General features: G+C 39.3%; 1 protein-coding gene across 2 annotated transcripts in view; it reads left to right on the forward strand.

Annotated features, from left to right (window-relative positions):
* LOC107689629 (protein phosphatase 1 regulatory subunit 29-like) overlaps positions 1-24191 on the forward strand; it is a 100488-nt gene extending 76297 nt beyond the window's left edge. For both annotated transcript variants that reach the window (XM_016487708.1, XM_016487710.1), the window contains exon 3: positions 20870-24191. In XM_016487708.1, coding sequence (XP_016343194.1) covers positions 21141-23843 — 2703 coding nt within the window. In that variant the 5' untranslated portion in view covers positions 20870-21140 and the 3' untranslated portion in view covers positions 23844-24191. The remainder of the gene's footprint in view (positions 1-20869) is intronic.
* Positions 24192-25707: the final 1516 nt, after the last annotated feature.

Here is a 25707-nt window from a genome sequence, read left to right on the forward strand (position 1 = left end):
TATATATATATATATATATATATATATATATATGATATCATCTGCAAGCACAGTTTTAAAGTTTTAAAATATACGGTTAGGATTTGAAGTACACTACAAGTGCACAAGAGACAGTCTGACATAAAAGACTCTTGCACCGTCTGCCTTGGCTTTTAGTTATACTATATTATAATCAAATGACTTTAGGAAACAGCTTTTGCTTTCTGCCAAAGCCATGTGACTATGACAATGGAGGATAGTCATTTGTTGTTTTGGTCATATTTCATAATAAGTAAAGGAATTGATGGATGTGGGAATGACTGTAGATGATTGTGGTTAATGAAAAATCTGTGTTGGAGTATATGCACTGACATTTAGTCAATAGACATGCAAGGAACAGTCTATGTTTTATGTCTCACTAAAGCTGTCCTTTAATAAACTGTATGTTGCTCACTTTAAGTTCCATTACATTGTCTTGTTTGGTTTCTCTTTTCTGTCTCCCTTTCTTCTTCCCCCTTTCTCTGCCTGTTCTCTTTTCTTCATTTTCTCCTCTTTGCCTGAAGACAGTTAGTGCCCTAGTTTATTAGCAGGTTTTCTACCACCACCCCTGCATAAAAGAGCCGAAACAATTCAATGATATGAGACTGCAGAGCAGAAACACACGGCAAGCTGTTTTCCTGCTCTCTGAATCAAGCTCAAGTTCAGCTGACTGGGCTCTCGCCTCAGATATATGCTGCAGACGCATTTAGGCACACCATATTTATCTGTGCTATGTTTAGAAGGGCTGTACAATCAAACATGTAGCTTTCACCACTAAAAAGAAAGTTATGAATATTGAAGGCAGTTTACTCAAAGTCTATAAAATAGTGGGTCCACTACCAATGGGGGTCCGTAGCTGTTCTGCAGGGGTCTGCCAATTATGTTTAATTTCAAACATTTGTGAAAAAATGAATGTGTTAAACAAAAGTACAGTATTAAGTTATCTTTAACTAAAGCTAAAGTGCCGCTAAAAATGTCCTTCCCACATTAAAATATACTGTATTTAGTAAAATAAAGTAGCCAGGTAAGTTGAAACATGCTAGTGAACAACAAGACCAGACACTGAGATGGTGATGGGTAGGTGGCTTTATACTGTGATTTGATGAGTGCAGACAGGTGAAGTACATCAGAATTCTGGGGATTGTGAATGAGTGAGTGGAGCTGAAGGATCTGGCATTGTTGGTGACTCTGTGAAAGTACACCCCCCTCCACAAGCGGCTCCAGATGCCCGCATGATGCGGCGACGAGGACGAAGAGTGTGGAACTCAGTCAATAGGGCAGTATCTAGGATGTCATCACGTGCATCCCACGATCTCTCTTGAGGGCCGTATCCTTCCCAATCCACAAGATACTCCAGGCAGCCGCCTCGTCGCCGGGAGTCCAAGATGGTGTTGACTCGATAAATGAGTTGTTCTTCTGCAATCTGAAGCTGGTAGTCATGGTAGTAGGATCTCAGGTATCTCCCGATCTCTTGGATTTTGCGCTCAGTCTGGCCATTGGTTTGGGGATGATATCCAGATAATAAACTGACAGAAATTCTGAGGAGTTGGAAGAAGGCTTGCCAGAACCTGAACTGTGACCCACGGTCTAACACGATGTCTTCGGGTAGTCCAAAGTTTCGGAAGATATGTTGAAAGAGTAGTTCTGTGGTCTCGAAGGCAGTGGTAGTCCTTTCAGAGGTAAGAGTTTGCAGGCTTTTGAAAACCTGTCTACGTCCACCAGAATGCAGGTATGAGAGCTGGATGGAGGTAGATCAGTCACAGTCCACAACAAGGTGGGACCAGGGCCGGCGAGGGATGGGCAGTGGAACCAGTTTTCCTTGTGGTAGGTGTTGGGGAGTCTTGGAGATGGTGCAGACTGAGCAGCTCTTGACATATTGGGAGACTTCCAGAGCCATGTTGGACCACCAGTTGCGATTTTGGAGGAGCAAGAGGTTTTGCTGGCTGCCTGGGTGTCCAGAGCCTGGAGACGAATTAACTGAATCCAGAAGGGACAGCTGTAGGGATGCTGGTACATAAACCTTCCCTTCTGGACCTCCCGGCAGAGCAGGTTCAGAGCGAGTGGCTTCTGAGATCTGATCGTCAAGGGACCACTGGATGGGACTCACAATGATGGTTAGAGGGAGTATGGGTTTTGGTGGAGAGATATAGTCTTCGAGGTGATGGAGATGGGAGAGTGCGTCTGCTTTTTGGTTCTTACATCCGGGCTGGTTAGTGACTGTAAAGTTGAATCGGGTGAAGAACAATGCCCAGCAGGCTTGTCGGGGATTGAGTCGTTTAGCATCACAAAAATATTCCAGATTACGGTGATCAGTGATTACCTCAAATGGGTGGTTGGCTCCTTCCAGCCAGTGTTGCCACTCCTCTAGGGCAAGCTTGATAGCTAAGAGCTCCCGGTTTCCAATGTCATAGTTTTGCTCTGCTGGGGATAGTTTTTTGGAGTAGAAGGCACATGGATGGAGGATGGGAGGCTCTCCATGACGTTTAGACAGGACCGCTCCTACCCCAACTGTAGAAGCATCCACTTCGACGACAAAAGGGGGTTGAGGATCAGGATGTGCCAGGGTAGGAACGGTGCAAAAGGCTTCCTTGAGATGATGGAAGGCATTGATGGTATCAGGCGTCCAGGACAGAGACTTGGGCTTGTTCGTGAGGAGTGAGGTGAGGGGTACACAGATTTGGCTGAAGTTGGTGATGAATCGGCAGTAGAATCGTTGGAGTTCCTTGATGGTGGTAGGTTGAGGCCAATCTCTGACAGCTTGCACCTTCCTCTGGTCCATGTGAATGCCATGATGGTCGATGACGTAACCAAGGAACTGGATGGTGTCACAGTGGAACTCACACTTCTCCAGTTTGAGGTACAGATGGCGCTCTCTCAACTTCTGGAGGACCTGTTTCATGTGGTGGCGATGTTCGGCCAGGTTCCACACTGAGGTGGTGATGGGTAGGTGGCTTTATATTGTGATTTGATGAGTGGAGACAGGTAAAATGCATCAGAATTCTGGGGATTGTGAACGAGTGGGTGGAGCTGAAGGATCTGGTGTTGCTGGTGACTCTGTGACAATAAGAATATAATAATGCTGAATATTTTTGTGGAAATGGTGATACATTTTTTTCAGGATTCTCTAATGAATACAAAGTTAAAAAGAAAAGCATTTATTTGAAATTTTTTGTAACATTATAAATGTTTTTCCCGTTACAATTTAATGCATCATTGCTAAATGAAGTATAAAAAAATCTTACCCCAATCTTTTGAGCATCATATCAAAGTATGTAAATACATTCTATTAAATGCATTTTATTTTGTTATTTTAGACCAGTCTTAAAACGCATATGCACTTTTATACATCATGGATCAGATGGTCCCTGCTGTGGTTCAAGGGATCCTTGGTCTGACCAAGTTTAGACCGTTTTAGGGCTTTTCTGAGTCTGTCACAGACCGTAGTTGTATTTGTTGCTGTCTTTTACTGAAGGATGTCACCGTCATTCTCTCTCCTGTAACACTGTTTAAGTTTCCCACCATGCTTTGAGCCGATAAAGCTGGCTATACCTTTGACCTCGGCTGTGTTGCTCTGATTGGTGACTGTGGCCTCAGGGTAGTGAGGAGCATTTCCCTGTCTGTGATCTCCAGTCAGACAGAAAATGCTGCTTACAGACTTCTCATCTCCCACCCACTCACGTTGACTACAAATCTCAACCTCTCTATCTCTTTTCCTCTTTCTCACTCACTCTGTCTGTCTGTTTTAATCACCCTCTCTCATTCTGTTCAGAGGCCAATCTGCCCTCATGGCAGTACTGCTGTACCCAGATGGCCCACAACGCACCTGATCCCATAAATTAATCTGAGAGACACTCCTCTCTTTAGAGAGCTTTAGACATATTTAAGAACTGTTTATATCAACATTTTATTATTTTATTTATATATTTATTATTTTATTCAAATAAAAAATATGAACACACTTAAAAGGAAATAACTGCACATTATTACACAGCTCTCTTTAATACGTGATTCAGATTGGTCAGTCACAGCATTCTGTGGTCAAGTATACTAATGTTCAAAAGTTTGGAGATGGTGAGATATTTTTCAAAGAGATCTCCTATGTTCACCAAGACTGAATTATTTGATCAGAAATGCAGTAAAAACACTATTTTCTATTTTATAATATTTTAGAAAGTAATTTATTCCCGTGATGTCAAAGCTGAATTTTCAGCAGCCATTACTTCAGTCTTCAGTGTCACATGATCCTTCAGCAATCATTATAACTTGCTGCTCAAGTAACATTTCTTTTTATTATCAATGTTGAAAGCAGTTGTTCTTGCTGAATAGAAGTATTGATTTATTTAAAAACAAAAAAAAATCTTACTGATCCCTTACCTTGTAAGGGAAAATGTACAGGCACTAAAATAAACCCTGACTAATCTATAGTTAAGCAATCAGAATCAAGTATTACACGGCTTTCTGGAATACTTGATTCGTGAAAATGGACTTCAATGTTAATATTACTGTAATAATGCTGCAGTGTTCGTCTTGTTTCTAGCCTGATTGTTTTGTACATTGTGGTGGACTATATTTTTTTAAGTTTTAAGATCATATAAATATAAGATTATAAAAAATGGTTTCAACTCAATATTTTCATATCTGCGTATTTATTTGGTGAGTATCAAATAAATAATGTATCAATAATGACTGACTGTACATTATCTCTTACATAATGACTGTATAATTGACCACCGTCCAGAGTAAGTGTTTTCCTGCATAGCTGCGCTTGTTTAATGCTTCTCTTGTCTCTCATGTCACTCTGTGATTTATTTCGTCTCATGATAAAATATAATACATAATAAAATAATAATTTCAATTCATGTCCATTTATTTGGAAAGTAATAAGCTTCACGTCACCCTGATCACCCCGCCAGGGCTATTTTGCAATAATGACCAGCTGGCTGCATGTAATCTCTGAGATATTGAATTTGAAGGACCAAAATAACCAAATAAATCAGTCAAAACATCATTGCTCACTTGGCAAAGGTAAGTGAGTTTTTGGTTTCTGTTATGTCATGCGCTTTTCCGTCAGTGAATGTCATCATACATTTTCAATACGCCATTAGTTATTGTGGCTCTGCTATCAGACTATGCACACCGTGCAAATATTCACTCAAGTGAGGAGCGGGCAGCATTAGGCTGCTCACTGCACACTCAGTTGGATTGGGATGCGTGGCAGACAGATTAGTAAGGTATTCCCCCACTGTGCGAGTGTGCCATTGGCTTGGTCCTCTGTGGCAGGTAGCGGCGTCGCTGTGTGTGTGTGTGTGTGTGTGTGTGTGTGTGTGTGTGTGTGTGTGTGTGTGGGTGGGTGTGTGTGTGGGTGTACTGGTTTATATATCCTGGTGGGGACTTAAACCTGAAGCACATCTCAGCTCTCCCTCTGGAACAGTGCCTTTCTGATACACCGCGGAAAAGAGAATTAATAAGAGCCATCATTATCAGAGTATGCCGTGTGCCTCTAGGGGAAGAGAGGAGAGAAAGAATGGAAGAGGAGAAATGGATTAAGACATGGGAAGAATAGGAAGGGGGTTCTTAAGATGCCGATGCAGAGAGAAAGAAATAAAGGGGGTGTTAAAAACATAGAGATAGGAAACATTCTCACCCTTTCACAACCAAATTATGTTCCAGAGACAAATTATGTTAAAGACACATAAAAAATGTGACTATGCTTTATTTCTACTGTAGAGCAGCCATAAATGATCAGTAAATTCAGTTCAGTTTATTAGAATATTTTAATAGTTTTGATGTTTATTACAGTATACATTTGTTATGAAATTGGTGACCAGATATTTATATTATATTATATATTAAAATTTATTCTAAATATATTTGATATTTGTCAAATAATTGCTGGAAATCTTTTATCGATTTAGAATTTCATTGGAATAAGCAAACGGCAAGAGATTATAAATGTAACTTAAGGGTTTAGTGGTGATAGCTCTTTAATCATTCACTGTAGGCTCGAACCTGCAACCTTTCTGTGAGCAGCACAAGCTTCTTTTTTTTTTTAATGCCTGCTTCTAGAGACACCAAACAGCACCAAGTTAAATGTTGATCCATACATGTTGCTGAGATACTGTTGTTACTCATTACAGGCAAATAGTTTTGAGAACAAAATATTAATTTGATGACTTTTGTCAGGCATGGTCTGAAGATAAGTTTTTGGAAGGTTATTAATGAAATCACATCTAGCAGTTTTAGTGTACTGTGGACCTCTTTTGCACTTAACGTATAATAAAAGATTTGATATAGAAGTGTATGTGCAGTGTATGTGCATGTATATCTTATATAAATCTTTGCAATCCCAAACTTTTGAAAAGTATTGTGTAATTATATACTGTATGTTACACACTACCATGCAAAAGTTTGGAGAAAAAAATAAATAATAATAATAATAGTACTTTTATTCTGCAAGGACACATTAAAATAGTCAAATGTGACCATGAAGACTTTTACATTGTTGCAAAAAAATTAATTTTCAAATAAACGCTGTTCTTCTGAACATTCTATTCATCAAAGAATCCTAGTGAAAAAATGTATCACATTTTCAACAAAAGTAGTAAGCAGCAACTGTTTTAAACATTGAAATGTTTCTTGAGCACCAAATGAGCATATTGGATTGATTTCTGAAGGATCATGTAAGACTTAAGTAATGGAGTAATGACTGCTGAAAATTCAGCTTTGCCATCACAAGAATAAATTCCATTTTTAATTATGTTAAAGTGCCCCTATTATGCCATTTTTACGGTTCCTAATATTGTTTTGGGAGTCTCCTACAATAGGATTACATGCATGCAAGATCAAAAAACACTTTCGTTTTCTCAAAATATGCATTTAATATCACCTCATTTTCCAGCGATTCTCAAACGATTCGTTCGAAGCAGTTCAAAGATTCATGCCTTGTCCAAATACCCACACTTGCGGTCTTTGCACTTGACCATTTGAACACTTATATGACGTATTTCCTGTATTTGGCCCAAGTGTTCAAGTGAGGATGAAGACCACAAGTGTGTGTCGAACTTTTCATTACCTGATGGGACACACTTGTAGTGTTGTAAAAATGCAAGTGTTTACAGAGCTTTATTTTAATTTTAAATACTTTGCATTTTAAAATCAACTTCTAAATGTCTGTTCAGTAGTCCCTATAACATGACATATTTTTAATTTGTGGTGCTACTAATTAAATGATAAAAAGCAGTTGCAAATGTTGTACAAAATAAATATCACCACTACTCATCTTTGCACCAATAAAACGTAAAAACACAGTTTTTCTACCAAATTATATGTAATATCTAATTATTATATTAATATTTAACTTGCATTGGACAGGTTTCCGTGACCTCTCGCGAGATCTCGGCAAAAAGACTCATGATTTATTCCAAAACATAATGCATGATGGGATACACTAAGCCTCGAATAGCGCTCCGGAGCGGTATTCAAGATAGTGTGCGTTAAGGGCACTGCACTTTGGCGTTTTGAAGACCTGGGACAGTCTTGCGCACTTACTTCCTGTCCCGCGCACGCGCTCTCAGGTGGCCAAGACTGCAAGTGTGGGTATTTGGACAAGGGGTCAGTCTCTCTAAACCCATCCTTTCAGTGAGCCTACTCTGCTCTGATTGGTTAGATGACCTAGTCTGTTGTGATTGGTCTACGGCGTACAGCACGTGTCAGAAACGATACTCCTATTTCAATAGTTCTGTATTTTGAACGCTCTATAGAAAATATAAACATCTATTATTTATCATACTTACAGGTTGTGATTCAGTGGAGCAGCTGGTCCAAATAAACAGGATACTGATCCATCTTTCAACAGCAAGCGTTTTGTGAGTCCCGCGTTGAACTCCCCGAGATTTTTTTTTAATTTATTTTTTTTTAATTGAATCACTCAAATTCAACACGTTACAGGAGCCAGGGGGTGAACACAAAGAAAAAGAGATATAAAATTACAGTGAAATAAAGAGAAAATAACAAATAAATTACATAAAACGACTCCCCGAGATTAGAGAAGCAGTCGTCAGTAGAATGACATGTTTGTGGGCGGGGTCAAGTTGTTCGCGGCCGGCCAACGTAGAACATAGGCGCGCATTATGCAAATGTGAAGTGGGATTCGAATTACTAACGACTCGTTTCAGCTGTTGCTGCAGAGTCGATTCTTTATTTTGGGAGACAATAACTTTATTTATCTTGCACTTTCAGCTTTACAACTTTGCAGATCGTTTACATTCACATACAGCTACATTACACACTGCATGAAAGGCAATATTGGAAATGGCATAATATGGGCACTTTAAAACAGAACACAGTTATTTTATTACTCAATATTACTGTTTTTACCATATTTTTGAAGTAAATGCAGCCTTGGTGACTTATTTCAAAAGTCTTACCAACACAAATTTTTGAACAGTAGTGTATATAATATTACTGAAATCACAAATCACACATATGTATTTGGCCGCACTGCAGTGTATTGACTAGAAGCTACCAAACTGACTTGAATCATGACAAATGACTGTACTTCCTCATAGCTTTCCCAATATTTCAGCAGTGTAGGGGGAACCTGTCAGCAATCCCAGCGTGTGAGTGTATTCGTGAGTGTGCGTGTTATCACATATATGTGTGCTTCAGTAGACAAGAGCAGTGACTCACCCTTTCATTCCTCATTAGCATTCTTGGTCAGTAATCACTTAGTGAAGCAAAGGATGATGGGTGGGGGTTCTATCCTCTTTCTTCTATAATTCAAATGGCCTCTCTCACTCTTTCTCTCTCTCTCTCTTGCCCACAATTCAATTTGTATTGCCGAAGCTGAAACAGATTAGCTGCAGACAATAGATTGAAGAGAGTGAAGAACAGTAAATAATGAAAAAGGCAAGAAAGAACAATAATAATCATAAAGAATGATAATGGAATCTCTCTCTCTCTCAGCTTCTCAGCTTCTTTCCATTTAATTCTCTGGAACATTATATGACTTTTAAAAGATATTACGTTTTAACCTGTCTGTCTAAATGGCCTTTCCTGCAGGAATTCAGTCCACTTTGAGCAGGTGTAACTGTGCACCAGGAGAGAGCTGTTATTAAAATAATAGATTTTCACAGCACTTTTTTCAGTGAATTTAATCAGCTATGAGCCTTTGGGCTCTTTTAGGAACCATTCTGACCCAAATGGCAAAAGCCACACAGAAATCCTAATCATCAGTGCCTTTTTAGTACTTTTCACTCTATAAACGGTCTCCTCAGTTCAAATAACATCATCAGCTGAGCTCTGATAAAACATTTAAAATTATTTATATGCAAAATGTTGTTTTTGTTAATTGAACTATCAAAATTATGTTCTTTAATTGAAATAAAAATGAAATAAAATACATATTAATAGATAAATATTATTTAAAAAAATTCAAAGAAAATGAAAAAATGTGGCATTGGCAACTGACTGAAACAAGTGTAAGTAGTAAAATTTCTAAATCTGAAAAAAAAAATATTAAAGCTGAACAAATATAAAAAGATTAAAATGACATAATGAATTATTCAAATATTTTAAAATACTGTAATAGTATATAAATAATAGTAAAATAGCACTGTAAGCAAGTTATATGTACAAAGTTGCATTTTGGTTTTTGTCACTACTATTGCATTTTGTTAAAGGTGGTGATTACTATCCAATACATTAAATACTGTAGTAGGATAAATGGATGGTGCTACATCTGAGACTTCTGAGTATGTTAAAAATAAGTCTTTTAAGAAAGAACAAGGCCTCTGTGTGTTGCGTTATAAAGTTTAATTCATGGTTCTGTTTTCAATGCAAGTGCTCATTTACGTGAACTTTTTTTTTTAACATACATTCTTCTAATTGCAGGATATTCACTTACAAGACAAGCCTCCCTTAAAGACAATGTGATGTATATAATTATCCATGTAGTGCCACATATGTGCAACGATTTAAAAGCATCAGCCATCATGGTGCGCTGGTGCATTGCAGTACAGTAACATGCACACTATGATCTTTTAGTCATATAAAGAGTGTCTAATGTGAGGTTTATAATGGTTTGGATAGTATTTTATGGATATGTTGGATGTTTGGTTGGCAGCACCGCATGAAGAGCAGCCAGGCTGTCCTGACAGTGACATATAGTCTCCTTTCCTGCTGCAGAGCCTCAGACAGCAAGGCAGCTGCACGTCCTAACCCTGTCATACCCCTCCACGGCTAACAAGACAAGCCAATACGACCATGCAGGTACACACAGTTAAAGATATCAGCACACAAACCCTCAGAAACACACGAGCAGACTTATGAGAAAATGCCACGTATTCTCTCAGGGAACGTACATATGCACATAGGCAGCTGCTTTCAGCTCAAGCTGTGCTGAACGGTAGACCCGAGAGTCTTCTTGTTCATCTCACAGTGTCAACTTCACATGTGGGTTTTCTGCTAACTACAGAAGTTAAAGGGATAGTTCACTTAAAACTGAAAAATCTGTCATCATTGACTTGTTCCAAACCCGTTTGACTTGCTTTCTTCTGTGGAAACCAAAAGGAGAAATTTAGCAGAGTGTCCAAGCTGCTTTCGACCATCAAATGTAAAGGCTGTGCCAAACCAAACTAGCGACAACTAAGAACTAGCGTCTGGACTAAAAACTTGATCACACTGCGAAGACTACAGCCAACAAGCCTGTACGTTCTGCACCAGTGTGAGAGGAAATAACTGTCTATATCAGAAGTGGAAATAGTCTATAGTTCTCATTCAAAAATAGAAACCAAAACGAGGACTGATATACAAACTGTAAATACAAATACAAAGCAGAGCTCACTTATAATTTTGAATATGAATAGTGTTGATCAGTTTCTTCATTCCAGACGCTCATGTCATTATGAAAATATACGTGTACTGAAACACTCTAGACTTCGTCATTTGCTCAGTTTCATCACTTTTGCTTTTCTTCTTGTGCCCTGGTTTACTAACGCTGAACAGCCAATCAGAGATATCACTCTAGTGCCGATGGTGTGGAACACACCGCAGAAACTGAGGTGACAAGATGCTCAATGACATCTATGGAAAAGAGCAGCTTGGACATCCTGCTAAACTTCTCCTGTTGTGTTCAATGGAGGAAAGTCAGTCAGTTTTCGAACAAAACTGAAGAGTAAAATAACAGAATTTTTATTTTTGCATGAACTATACCTTTAACGGATTAAACTGCATTCTATGGTGTATCTAAACTTATGGATAGTTGTAATAAAAATCTATTATCTCTATGATATTTTATTTGTGACGTTTCTTAAACAATTTTCATTGCTGTAGTATTAATGTCTGTCTCTGCTCATTGCTATTTCAAAAATGTATAAAGTGGAGGGCTGCATTTCTACAATTAATAATAACTTATCATAATCACTGCCGAGGGAATAATCTCTGTCTTTCTCACTCTTATTTGTTCAGCATTATGCTCATCTTCTTATTTATGAGTATTCAGCCAGAGCTTTGAGATATCACTGCAGTGTTGCTATAACATTGACAAAGGAAAAGCTGGAACATAAAATTAGAGTCAGTGAGAAGATGAGTTTGCCAGCATGAGCAGTCCCTCCAAGTGCTGCTTGTTTTTATACAGAAAAGGCATCATTATACAGCCAAAATAATCTGTTATTTTAGTTATTAACAGGAAGAATTAGCTGGAATGAGCATGGTTTGACGCAGTAGAGAGATCGGTATTGACCATGAAACCGACCGTGTTCTCCATGTGAGATGGCACTGGAGTCTGTTACAATTCAGTGAGATAGTGAGTGAATGTAAAAAGTACAAATAATACAAAATGTAAAACAGTACGATAGTAGATATGAACTTAGATTTTTAAGACAATGTAAATGAGCAATTGCTGTTACTGCATTCCTGGCTGGCGTGAGCCAGACGCTTCTCAGAAATTACAGATTCTTTTTACAAATAATAAATTACACTACTATTTGATTATATAATAGTAACGGATGTTAGTAAATGTATTAACCTCATCAATAAACCCAAGAGGAAGACATAATAAATTAGGTGGCTGGGGATGTAAATCCACTCAGTCACAGGTACTGTATTTTGATGTACTGCATTGCTGCTAAGCAAGGCTATAACTGTCTTAAACATTGAATGGATCTTTTTTGAGTAAGTAAATAAAAGGACATATAGTAGTAAAATAAACAGAATTTATTGTAAAGTAATGCATTTGAACTATTTGCAAATAATATTTTTGTTTTAAAATACGCACATATTTACTCCTAATTGTTTATACCTAATATGTTGAAATTGGCTCTGTTTCTGGTCTTGTTCAGTTACGAATTATACATTACACTACCTTACACGCCTTCAGCGTTAAACCTGAAGCGTCATGCTTCTCTTATAAAGCCTGCCTTCTTTGATTTGATTGCCATCTCAATCATTTTTAAATTGACAAGCGCTATGCTGATGCAGACCACAGACACTGATCAAGACTTGCTTTTTTAATTTTATTTTAGGTCTTTTCCACTTGTATTGATACATACAGCAAAAAAAAATGACGGGGTCAACTGTATGTTGTGTGTTTAACTTGAACTCGCAGCACCCACATTAGCACCTGACCCCTAGGCCACGACTCAGACTTTCAACACAGAGATTTTCAGTGAAATTGGCATTAAATTATTCAGTAGTTGTAAAAAAAAAATGGTTTGTGAATTTTGAAATGTAAAAGGATTGCTGTCAGTCTTACCCTGTGGGATGAATTATGTAAACCAAACTACTTCAGTATGAGTACTGTTTCTGGATTATATCAGTTCATGAAAAGAGTTAAATACTGCCCTACAGACAGGAAATGCAAAGTTTAAGAGCTGAAAGTTGTGAGTTAGTGTGTGAAGCGCGAGCCACTGTATGTTAGACAGTGAAGTTACAGGCAGGAGCACACGGCATATGTGTCATGAAGTGTAGGTGAAGGGCAGGAATGTATGCTAAATACTCTCTGGTGTGGTTAAATGCAGGATTTGGGACATTCCTCGTCTCTCTCTCTCTCTCTCTCTCTCTGTGTGGACACCTGAGATGCTGGGAACTGGGTCACACAGCTCTGTCCTTTAGTGAGGCATGATGGGACATGTAGACCTCATTTCCTTCCCTTATCCGCTCTCTTCCTCCTCTCCCGTGGGGCAGAGAGTGCTGCCCCGGTCTGTTCCCTGGTGTCTGGATTCCCCTGCTAGGCCAAACCTCTCCACAGAAGGGGCTGTCTCAACAGAATGGGTGGCTGTCCCATGAACAGCTCCTCACTGCAGGAGATAGGCATGGTTTAGTGCTCAGCTGCATCAGTCTGCTTGGTTAGCCATGGATGTTGACTGCAGCCACAGATGATCAAGTGTAGAAGTGTTACTTCATTTCAGCCAGAGGCCTCATGCCATTTTTATTTATTTTTTCTCCAGATATTCCAGATAACGAACTACACTGCACAGGAATCCTGAAAGAGAAACATTCAACAATCAGAGGATCATGGCAAACAAATCAAGATGAACATAGCAGTGACCACCCACGCATTGCATAGGACGAAATTGTGTCTCTCTGCACTCTCAAACTTCTTTTATATTTTTTTATTATAATTTTTTTGCAATAAATATAAAAAATATTATATTAAATATTTAACCCTTTGACGCGTACGATCACACCGGTGTGATCAGTCTTGGCTGGTCCCTGAAGCGTACGATCACACCGGTGTGATTAGAATGTTCAGTGCGTCACGTCATCAACTGCTGAATTTAAATCCGCTTTCGGGCTAACTCGCGTGCGAAAGGGTTAATAAAATTTTATTTTATTAATACTTATCAGTAGTTTTGTATTGTCAAAAATACGTCATATTTTTTATTTAATCAAGTCAAGCTTGTAATTCATTCCCTCATAAGCAATGTCTTGTAGGGGTGCGCGGGGCACAGACTAACACGAGGTTAGTTGTAACACACATGGTTTAAATATTTCCACACATCCTAGCATGACAAAATTTACGGTATTTACTAATTGCCATATCAACATTATATAGAAGAAAAAATTGTGCCATAATTCAAAAATCTTTTGAAGATATCGCTGAACATTTATTTTACCATAGCAAAAGTACATTTCTGGCTGAAGTAAATTTTTCATCACAGTTTATAGTGTTAATTTAAAATGAGACAAATCTGCTCTTATTTTAATCTCCGATCTGTTATTTAGCAGTTTAGCAGATTTTTTAATGCTTCGCTTCACCAGCAGAAGACACTAACCGGTTTTACATTCCAGTTGCGCAGACGGGGAATTTTGTAACACTGCTTTACAATGTGCCCCACTATTATTAGAACTATGCTATTCTATGACATTAGCGATGTAATTTACTCTATTTACATTCGTGAATTTTAATGAGAAACCACTAGAAACAGGTGAATAAAGACTGCGAGTCAATGGTCAATGTTCAGAAATTATTATTTCAAGAAATGTAAAGCATTTTGGCTGGTTTATGTGTCTCCTGTTCTGTGAGAGCTGAGTGTAGAGGGAGTGTTGTGTTCATCTCTGTGGTTTTCTGAATGTCTGAATGGGTTTCTTCATCTATTTGCCCACATTGTTTTGAACTATGCTGTGTAGCTGTGTTGTGATCAGGGCCGTCCCAAGCAAGGGGCACTGGTTGCAATGTGTTCATTGTCAAATTATGTAATTATGAAACAAAGCCACGTATTTGTACTAGGCAAGTGTGAAATTAATGTGGGGAAAAAAAATGATACTTTGAACCCCATGTGGATTTACACACTGAGAAAGGCAAAAAGTGTAAGGATGTGCTGCTCTTCCTTTTTTTCTTGATGTTATTTTTTTTATTATTTTTATTTTTTAACTTTAAATCAAAGTTTGTAATGTAGTGATTTATGTTAGGGCTGTGGGGTTACAGCTTAAAACTTTATATGATTTTTATTAGATTTTTTGTAGGAATACTCCTAGCACCAAAACTGCTGGGTGGTTACTTTTGCACTTTAATTATGAAAGATACAAATACTATATTCAAGGTCCACTCTTTTGAGTGTAGTTTAGCCTGGAGAAATGAATCAGACCTTTGATTCCGGTGACACTAGAAAGGCATCACTCAGCTAAACCCCCAAATTTACATGTATGTGGCATACACTTTTATCCAAAGCATTTTATGTTGTATTTAAGGTATACATTTTATCAGTTCATGTCTGGGAATTAAACCTTTGACCTTGATGTGGCACACACCATGCAGTACTATTTGAGCTCCAGGAATTGCCCTTCCTTTTGAGCAGCATTCATATTAAAGAATCAAGCACAGAATGTCCTCAAGCTTAAACAGTAAAACCTTTCACGATTAGATTAACACTTGCTCAGGGCGGAAAAATCACTGCGTGTGGGCCAGGATTTCTAAAAGAAACTACTTATTGTTTTACAATTACACATATATACACACATACGCACCAAAGTGGGGCCAAACATAAACATGGTGCAGTGGACCGTACAAAATCACAATGTACAGGGATCGATCTGCTCTAATTAGAGAAGAGAGCGCAGACCTCCCTGCTGGAAAGAACAGCACTGTGCCTTGCCATGTTACTGCGGGAGTGTATATGTTGTTATGCGAGAGCGTTTCCAGTAGTATAGGTGCCACTGACAAAGCCAGAGAAAAGGGTTGTGTCTGTTTATCAGAGTGTTGCCTGTTAGCACATTGAGTCTTGAACAGAACACACTCCCCACGGGAAGGATGAAGTTGACTTACACAGTCTGAACCTCACTCACAGATCAGAGGCTGGGCAGCTTTTCTCACTCTCAGACTCCCTTTCTTCGCTGTTTCTCAATCTGTCCTTCACTTTGTCTCTGGGGAAGGTACAAGCATTAACCGACAGACTCGTGGTCATGGGGTGGCGGTCAGCCTACTGAACATGTCTTTCTCAGATTAGGGGAGTGTGGATAAACTGTGTCACTTTTACTTAAAGGCATAGTTCACCCATAAATGATGTCATAATTTACACATACAAGTCATTCCAAACTGGTGTGACCTATTTCTTCTGTGAAACATAAAAACAGTTTTGGTTCTCATTGACTTCCATTGTACAGACAAATATACAATGGAAGTCAATTGGAACCAAAGCTGTTTAGAGATCAACATTCTTCAAAATATCTTCTTTATGACGATAATTATTATTTTTTATTTTTTTGGATGGACAGTCCTAAGTTGTGCTAAAGGCATGAAGTTGAAATAGAGATACAAAAAAAAAAATACACCTACATTTTTTTTCAAGATGTCACTTCTAATTTGAATTGATAGCCACCTATACCAAAGAGTCATAGTAAAATTAATTCTCAAAAAAAACTTGTCATTATTACCATTACTCTTACAGCTTACCCTGAAGCATCTGGCACACTACCCCAAAGCTACTGTTTGGGGGGGGGGGTTCAAAATGATATGATTCAAATCATTTAAATCATGCCATTCACAATGCTTCATGGACTGTATAGTTAATTCCTTCATAAAAGATGTCTTGTATCTTTTGTTTATATTTCTTGCTTTTAAATTATATTTGTCAAATAATTTACATGGTTTCATACATTGGGAATATGTATAGTGTATTTTTTTCAGATCTAGATACGTTTTTGACATTTGACAAAGAAAATGTACAGTGTACACACTGACACATCTTACCCCACTCACAAACACACTAGCACAGACTTATCACGCACACCTTATCTTTTTCGTACATACTGTTACTCTCCCATACAGGTGCCAATGTCATAATGACTACTAATCATCCCCATGGTCTAAACATAGTGTGTGCATGTGTATAGACAGACATCTCTAAAGCCTATAAGTACAGTGATGTTGTGTGATGCTGCAGCAGCAGGTGTGTGGTACACAAACATATGCTCCCTTTGGGTTTGTTAGAGGCTTGGCATGGCTCCTGCTACAGATGTTAAGCAGTATTGGCTGAGCTCTGGCTCACCGCAGACAAACAAACCCAATGAATCAAGCCACCTCACACAATCTCAGATCACCTTACATGTCTCACATTGATTGATTCAGACTGTCTCACATCATGTTACTCTGCCTCAAGTTGCCTCGCATTACTTCATACCGCCTTACACTACTTCTCTATACCCCTTACTTTGCTTCAAACTGCTTCTCATCACCTCGCATTGCTTCAAAAAGGCTTGTATCAAGCCACACTGCTTCGCATCACTTTAAACTTCCTCTAATTAGTTTCACAATGTTTATATGCACGGTAGTAAAAGACCTATAGAAGGTTTTTGTGTAGCTGAGCTTCAGTCTGTATCTATTTGTCCAAACATACATGACACATTTGTAATTAAATTTTTTCCATATATATCCGATAATACATTTTTATGTATATATTTTAAACGTTTGGGGTCTGAATTTTTTTTTAATGGTTTTGAAATAACTACCTTATGCTCATCAATGCTGCATTTATTTGATCAAAACAGTAAAAACAGTAATATTGTGAAATTATTACAATTTATAAATAATTTTTTTTTCATTTGAATGCATTTTAAAATGTAATTTAATGTAATGTATTCAGCGGTCATTACTCCAGTCTTCAGTGCCACGTGATCTTTCATAAATCATACTAATGCTAATTTGTTGCTCAAGTAACAATTCTTATTATTATCAATACTGATAACAGTTGTGCTGTTTTTTTTTTTCTTTCTTTCTTTTAAAAAAAAAATACTGACCTCAACTTTTACATTTTGATATATTTTTCTAAGATACATTTTGTGATATATTTTGACATTGGAAGGTTTAAATTAAATATGTTTTCAATTTGAAATAGTTTGACCAGGGTTATTTGTGCATCACCTCTGTCTTTCAGAGCAAGTACACAACAGCAAGACCAACTGTAGTCCAATTAACATTTATATATATAAATTCTGTCTGAAACTAAACTACAATTGCATTATCTAGGTCAGTTTTTTTTCTGCAAAAAACAGACCGGTACGACCTCACATTGCCTCAAACTGGCTCACATCACCTTACACTGCCTGCTATTTCCTCCAAAATAGTGGTACAGGGAAAGCATGGCCAGCCTGCTCCATTGCATCAGTGTCAAAACTGTCCCAGATAACTGTCAGTGGAGACAATGAGACCATGGTGATGTGCTGTCCATATAACAGCTGGTCTCAGTGCTGTTCTAGGCAGCAGCAATGAGTACGAGGCTCCATCTGAGTTACGGTGTCATAACCCTTCTCCAACCCTTAGAAGTCATCTAGAGATACTCTCCCACCAACGCTACAGACCTCATGAAGCATAAACCATGCCAAATCTTTAAATATGCTCTTGTTGTTCTTTAAAACAAAAGTAAGATATTTGCACTTGAGTCTTGGGAAAAGTTAAAACACATCTGAAACATATAGTGCGACTGCCAGATTGTCTGCATACAAGTATATATAATGCATGTTAATATAGATGTTCTCTGGGGATTTCAGATTTAGCTATCACCACCACACAAAGCAGAACCATGGCAAGGTGTGTGTTGTTCTGCGCCTACGTAGTACATATATTATCAAACGCTCTTGTGTGTTGGTATATCTCACAATATCACATGTGATCATGGGACATATGGTCCCACACACACCAGTCTGAAATGAGACTTCTTACACTTCCATGTAGCAAACCTCCCACTCAGGCCCTGTTAGGACTTACTAAAAGAATAGGCTGGCAGATGGAAAGATTAAGGGGGAAAAAGAGACTTAATATACTTAAACACTGCCAATATAAAATTTATTTGCCTGTACTTAAATTTAGGCCCTCTCTGTGTACACAGATGTCATTTAGATTTAGAGGAATATCATCATAACTAATTAGGTAATAGTCTTGGAGAGACACCAATTAGTAATTGGCACTCCTAACGAGAGCACTTTCCAAGTTTAGACCAGGTGCCAATCTGTCTGTTGCTCTGACGACTGTACCAATTTAATGAAAGCAGGAGAGCAAACGCTTTGTGTACAATCAATCGATATCTCATGGTGTATTGAGTCACAAAATAAACAAGCGATTTCTATCCCTGAGGTTGTTATAATTCTTCATTTATTTTAGCTGGTCTCGCTCTCACACACACAGACTGCTCTCTCATTGGGATGCACCTCCTTGCCTTAGTCCCAGCCCTAATTAAAGCTTCCTTTGGGCCTCACTATGTGGAGCACCAAACCAGATCACATCTCTGGTGGGCTGAGGAAGAAAGTGAGAGAGAGAAAGAGAGGAACAAGTGAGATAAGGTGGAGGGGCATCGAGATTTAGGCATGATCAGACTGCAAATGTTGCCTGGTAGCCTTTTAATAGGACTGTTTTGTGATTGCATGTTTCACTAAAATGGTCATTGTTCTTGTTTCATTAATATTTTGCAGTGTGGGATTCAGTAGTGATCTAAAAACAATAGCAGATGAGTTCTAATTACTCTCAGGGCATGTTTCATTGCAGATTAGCAGATATTTTCATTCAGTTTTAGCAAAATAAGCTTTTGTACAATTAATTGAGAGACAGTGAGAAATGATGAAACACAGTGGGTGCAAAAGACAAAGAGATTGAGAGAAAATACAATGAGGGAAAGTAGTAGAAGAAAAAGAGGGAATTTTATCTGTGTCAAAGAAGGGTTTAACAACCTTGGCCTTGATAGTGGGGATAGCTTGGTTACTAGGACTTGCTGCGAACTTTTTTACAACCTAGATTTCATATTTGAGGCCACTGTAGATTGAAAGAAACCATACATTTTTCCCAGATGATATATAATCCTAGGATTAAATCGCATATTCTTGTAGCTGTCACTTGAGTGTTTACCGATGGTACTCGAGGCTTGAACATAAGATTCAGAATAAAAGCTACTGTTAGACTCATCTGGATTGAGGAGCAGATCGGAGTCTGTGCAAATGTGTTCCATTTTCCATTGCGTTCAGAGGAGGATGGCACCTGGCACAATGCAAAAGCATTTTAATCCCCCATTTCTATACATATTTTCCTCTATGACATACAGCAGGCCTGAAATGGGAAACCTTGCATGGCGGGATGATTAATGATGTTTGTCATATCACGATCCCCTCTCGCTGTCTGTATGGAGGCCTGACTGATAGGTGGCAGGGTGAGATAAATGAGCCCTATTCTTGAAAGCCAGTGCATGGCTCATTTACTACTGTTCTAATGATTAAGACAATGAAATCCAAGGGTATGGCACTATTTGTTCGTACAGCTAATGAATGATTTGTTGGGAAATGGTCCAAATGGAAGTGGGTTTCCCTGGTTTTATATAGGGAGTTTTTCTGATTTTATACAGGAGATTACTGCAACAACCAAGCACTTATACACAAATTCATGCATTTGTGCCAGCTTGTATAATCGCTTGTGCTATCTCATCATTAGTTATAATGAAAATATGGACCAATTAAATGTTTGAACTAAGGCATGCATAGATAAGATTTGAGATACTCAATAGTTATGTAATAGTTGTGCAGAATCCATTAGGGGATGTTATTGGGTCATGTTTTATGACTCATATGTTTGTAGTGGCTACATATTCTGTTTTATAGTGATAAATAACCAAATGAGGAGTTTTAAAATTTGAGCTGTATTTTATAAATCGCGTGTAGAATTTGATTGAAAAATAGTTATGTTGAATATTTTTTATTTGTTTGTTTGTTTGTGTTTGTTGTTAGTTTTTGTTAGTTTTAAATAAGATGAAATTAAAAAAACAAATAAAAGTTTGTTTCTTTTTGTATTTGTAGACTTTGAGATTTGTATGTTTTATATTTTTATATTTTCCTGTTAAATTAAGCTCATATGTATTGTCTTTGTTTTATTTGACAGATTCATCAGGGAGGACTCCAGCAGTTCTCCTTCAAGTCAAGATTTGTGTGAAAAATGTATCAGGCACTAACTCCGCTATACTGGATATGAGCAAATACGGGGACTCTGCAAAAACCATGACAAGTCAACAGCTTTGACAGCTCAAAAGGAAATCCATTTTTTTTTTGCATATGTGAAAGATATTTTCTGTACTCTCAATAGCAAGCTCACATAAGAATCCAACCTTGTTTCCCTTTATTTTAAGACACCCCCTTTCCTCTCCACTCCCATCATGAAGAGTGTATTGACTGCCTTCAATCCTTCCTGTACCACCCTCCTCTTCCTTCCCTTTTTCATGCTCTTATGCCCACCAGCATTGGTCAGAGGTGACTGCTGGCTCATCGAGGGGGATAAAGGTTATGTGTGGTTGGCCATCTGCAGCCAGAACCAGCCACCATATGAGACAATCCCACAGCACATCAACAACACGGTACATGACTTGCGACTTAATGAGAACAAGATCAAAGCTATTTTTTTCACCTCCTTGAGTCGCTTCACAAATCTGACTGACCTCAACCTCACCAAGAATGAGATCTCGTACATCGAAGATGGTGCTTTTGCAAGCCAAGCAAATCTACAGGTTTTGCAACTTGGATATAACAAGTTAACCAACCTGACTGAAGGCATGTTGCGAGGTCTGGGACGCATGCAATGTCTTTTCTTGCAGCACAATCTCATAGAAGTCATTGCCACCAATGCATTCTGGGAGTGCCCCAGCCTCAGCAACCTAGACCTGTCATCGAACAAGCTTGCCCGACTAGACCCATCTACTTTCACTGTGTTGGGCAGGCTCATGGGATGTGAGCTTGCAGGAAACCCTTTCCACTGCGGCTGTGAGCTCTACAGCTTCCTCGCCTGGTTAGAGGCCTTCAACAATGTCACACACACCTATGATCGACTTCAATGCGAGACCCCACGGGAGTTGTTTGGCTATCCATTGCTGAGTCCTGTGGCTGGGCACGGACGGAGTGCTCGCTATATCCTTTCCTCTGTGTGCCGGAATGGGGTGCGGATTCCAGGAATGACATCTCTGCCACCTGATCCTGATTCTTCAGGCATGGGTCCTGACATGTTTAACCACTTTGGACCATACCACCAGCCCACAACTTCCTCCTCATCTGACAATGCATTTAGTCCCAGCATCAAACTGCAACATGTGTCTCTTTCCTCTGCGTCCCTTCTGATCCAGATTCCAAAGCCATACAGCAAGATGTACATCCTGGTGCAGTACAATCAGAGCTTTGTGTCTGATGTGATGACCTTGAAGAATAAAATGGAAATGATCACCCTTGATAAGCTCAAACCAAACACCAACTACACTTTCTGCGTGGCATCTATACGCAATTCACAGCGCTACAACCACACTTGTTTATACTTTTCTACCAGAGCTCCAAATCCAGATGACTTGATGTCTTCACCCTCGACGACCACCCACTACGTCATGACCATTGTTGGCTGCCTCTTTGGAATGCTCATTGTTCTCGGGTTTGTCTACTACTGCTTGCGAAGACGTCGCCGACAAGAAGAGAAAGAAAAATCCATTTGTGTGAAGAAGACCATTCTGGAAATGCGATATGGACCAGAGGTGGCAGCGGCAGTTGCAAATGACCCCACAGCTATCCAGAAACTTCATGAGCAAAGCCACCATCAGCATCACCATGGCAAACTACCCATGTCCTCCTCATCCAGCTCTGCCATGCTTGGCCATGGTTCTGCCAACACTAGTTCCTTACGTCTGTCCTCCATCTCTCAAGTAGAGAAGATGGCAACTGCCTTCTCAGAGGCCATGTCCACTAAGGGCAACTATATGGATATTAGGACCTCTGTAGGAGGAGACGAAAGGGGGAGAGATGGAGCTGTGTTACATGGTGTTCGGGAGGAAGATCTCAGGGGGGATGATGGAAGTGACCTGGGTGATGATTCAGATGATGATGGCCGTGGATCAGCATCCGAGATTTCAACAATTGCAATGGAGGTTGACAAGGTCAACCAGATAATTAACAACTGCATTGATGCCCTTAAGCTGGACTCTGTTACAACCTCTACTGTTTCCACCACAGTAAGTGGTCCCACCTCACCCCCACCTACCTCTACCTCCTCCCTGACCAGAGGACTGATTCCCATTTCTACTTGTGTCAGTGATACTTGCCATGTCCTGCCTTCCCCAAAAATCCCTCATCCACCCCCTCTTCCCTTCACAGCTCCTCTGTCCGAGAGACCTGGGATCACAGGGGGTGGCTTTGTGTCACCGCCATACCGTCCGCCTCCCCCAGCTACTGCAGTGAGGCCTATTCAAAGACAGATGAGTGCTGATGCAGCTGTCATTGTCTCTTCTTCAAAGAGGCACTGCCGCCCTTCCAGTGGGAAAGGTCGTGTTTACAGCCTAGATGTTCCGGAACCCCACAGCCCAGATCCCTGCCAGTATCCAGACAAGGGCAGCCCAATGGGGTGTGGTGAGCCCCTGGAGAGGCTCCCTTTAGTAGGTAGTGGTGGAGGTGGTGGTTGTAGCATTGATGGTGGTACTGTAGATGGGATGGGCCTTCAGCAGCACCTGGAGGTGCACCCAGACTACCACTGTGCAGAGCATCGTCACTCAGTCCCTGCCCTTTACTATGAGGGCTCTCATGACTCCCCAGCCCAAAGGGTCTCTTTTCTCAAGCCTCTTTCACACACCAAGAGAGACGCTGCTTCCTACTCTCAGCTCTCTCCCCGTCCCCACAATTACTCTGGCTACTCCTCGAGTCCAGAGTACTCCTCTGAGAACACCTTGCGCATCTGGGAGCGCTTCCGTCCCCACAGAAAGGGTCCACGCGAGGAGTCCTGTTATGTAACAGCCGGAAATGCCTTGCGCAAAAAGGTCCAGTTTGCCAAGGGGGAGGACTTGCATGACATCCTTGACTACTGGAAGGGTGTGTCGGCACAGCAAAAGCTGTAATCTATGCGACTGCGTGGAAACACAGCACAGGTCTCCTTCACTGCCTGATAAACCGGAAGAGCGACTGTAGTGAGGAAGTCGGGTTATGGCTGCAGTGTGCAAAGCGGAGCCAAGTTTGTCAGGGTTTGAGGACAAGTTGCTTTAATCTGGTTTTGTACAGTGAGCCAGAAAGAGTAAAAGAGCCTAAGGATACACTATATACATAAGATAACATTCAGAGATATTCTTTGGAGCACTGACAATTGTCGTACTCAGTGAAAAGGATCAGATGGGCTTATCATTTGTCAATAATTTAAATAATTGTATTTTACTCAGTATTCATCTGTGTATTCATAGTTCATATCAATGGTGAGACCTTTCGGTTACACTTTACTTGAAGGGGTGTGCATAAGACTGACATGACACCTTCATAATCATGACATGACACCTACATAAACATGACTTTATACTCCCACTCAAATCACAGGCCATTGCATTCATTTGTTAGGCTGGAATGTGTATGAGTGTGTGTTTTAGTAGGATAAAATGATGTGCTGATTTTTTACAAACCTGTCAAATGCAGTTCCCCCCTTCCATATTGCAGAGACTATGCACAGGGCAACCAAATTTACATTTCAATAGCACTCCTCATGTGAAAAATAAAGGAATGGAGGGAAGGAAAAAATAAAAAATGAAACAGAAGAATCTCCATGGGGAGCTTTAGAATAGTCAGCTGTGTTTGGCAGCTGCTTGCTGTGCTGAGCAGGATGACATAAATAGTGCAAGGGGTGCTAGAAAAAATACTGTAGATTTACTTGGGTCTGTGGAAAATGTGTAGATCTGTGTTTGATATTAAACAGACATAGCTCTGTGCCTCTCTCATCACTGATGCATTATTAATAGCATTTCCTTATCAGAGGTTACCTTGTCACCTGTATCACAGCATGAGCACAAAGTGGCTGTTGGCAGTAGAGGTTTATGTATTCTGTTCCTCTGCCCTAAGGTCAATTTGTTTAGTCCATTAATTGGCTTTTGGAAGCCTGTTGCTGACAGCTGAGACATTCAACAGGCAAAGTGACCTAGACCCTGTTGTGACACTTTTAAACTGATGCTTTATATGACATGTTTCTCCAGGCTCTTGTTTGTTTATTTATTTATTCATTTATTTATTGGGGGAATTATTATCCATGATGCTGATACTGAAATTATGACAAAATAACAAGGAGAAAGGACTGATTAAATAAATAGTATAAAAAATTACAAAGAATTTATTTTAATGAACAGATATTTTATGCTCTTGTTATCACTTACTGACCTTTGGTTTCAATGTTGATAACAGCTCTTCCCACTTAATCTCAAATATAGATCTCATAGGACTTTTCATCTCATAATACATTATTAATAGTATGGTTTATTGTAAAAATGACAAATATTATTAACTTGAACACCTCTGTCAGCCATAATTTTATTAATGTCCAGTTAGATTAGACTAACTAATTAGCAATTAACCAAGGCTATATCCTTTAGTGTGCAAGGGTAAGCAGCCAAGACCTCCAATTTGATTAAAAGAGATCACTCTTTTTTCTTTTCTCAGCAACCACGTTCAACCTACAGTTTCATGGACCAATAAACCAAAAAATTAGATTAGTGGCCCTGTGGGAATATGTGCATCCGTTTACAACGCATTCTCATACTTTAAGTATGAAATGACAGGTGAGAGATCCAACAGGCACATGAAATGAAATGAAATGAATGCCGTTTACTCAGTGAATTGTAATTATACTCCCACCCCCCTCTAAATACATGGCTTAAAGGGATAGTTTCACCCAAACATTAAAATTCTGTACTCAGCCTTGTGTTGTTCCAAAACTGTATGACTTACTTT

Source organism: Sinocyclocheilus anshuiensis, unplaced genomic scaffold, assembly GCF_001515605.1.
Source record: "Sinocyclocheilus anshuiensis isolate Anshui unplaced genomic scaffold, SAMN03320099.WGS_v1.1 scaffold813, whole genome shotgun sequence".
NCBI classification, from domain to species: Eukaryota; Metazoa; Chordata; class Actinopteri; order Cypriniformes; family Cyprinidae; genus Sinocyclocheilus; species Sinocyclocheilus anshuiensis.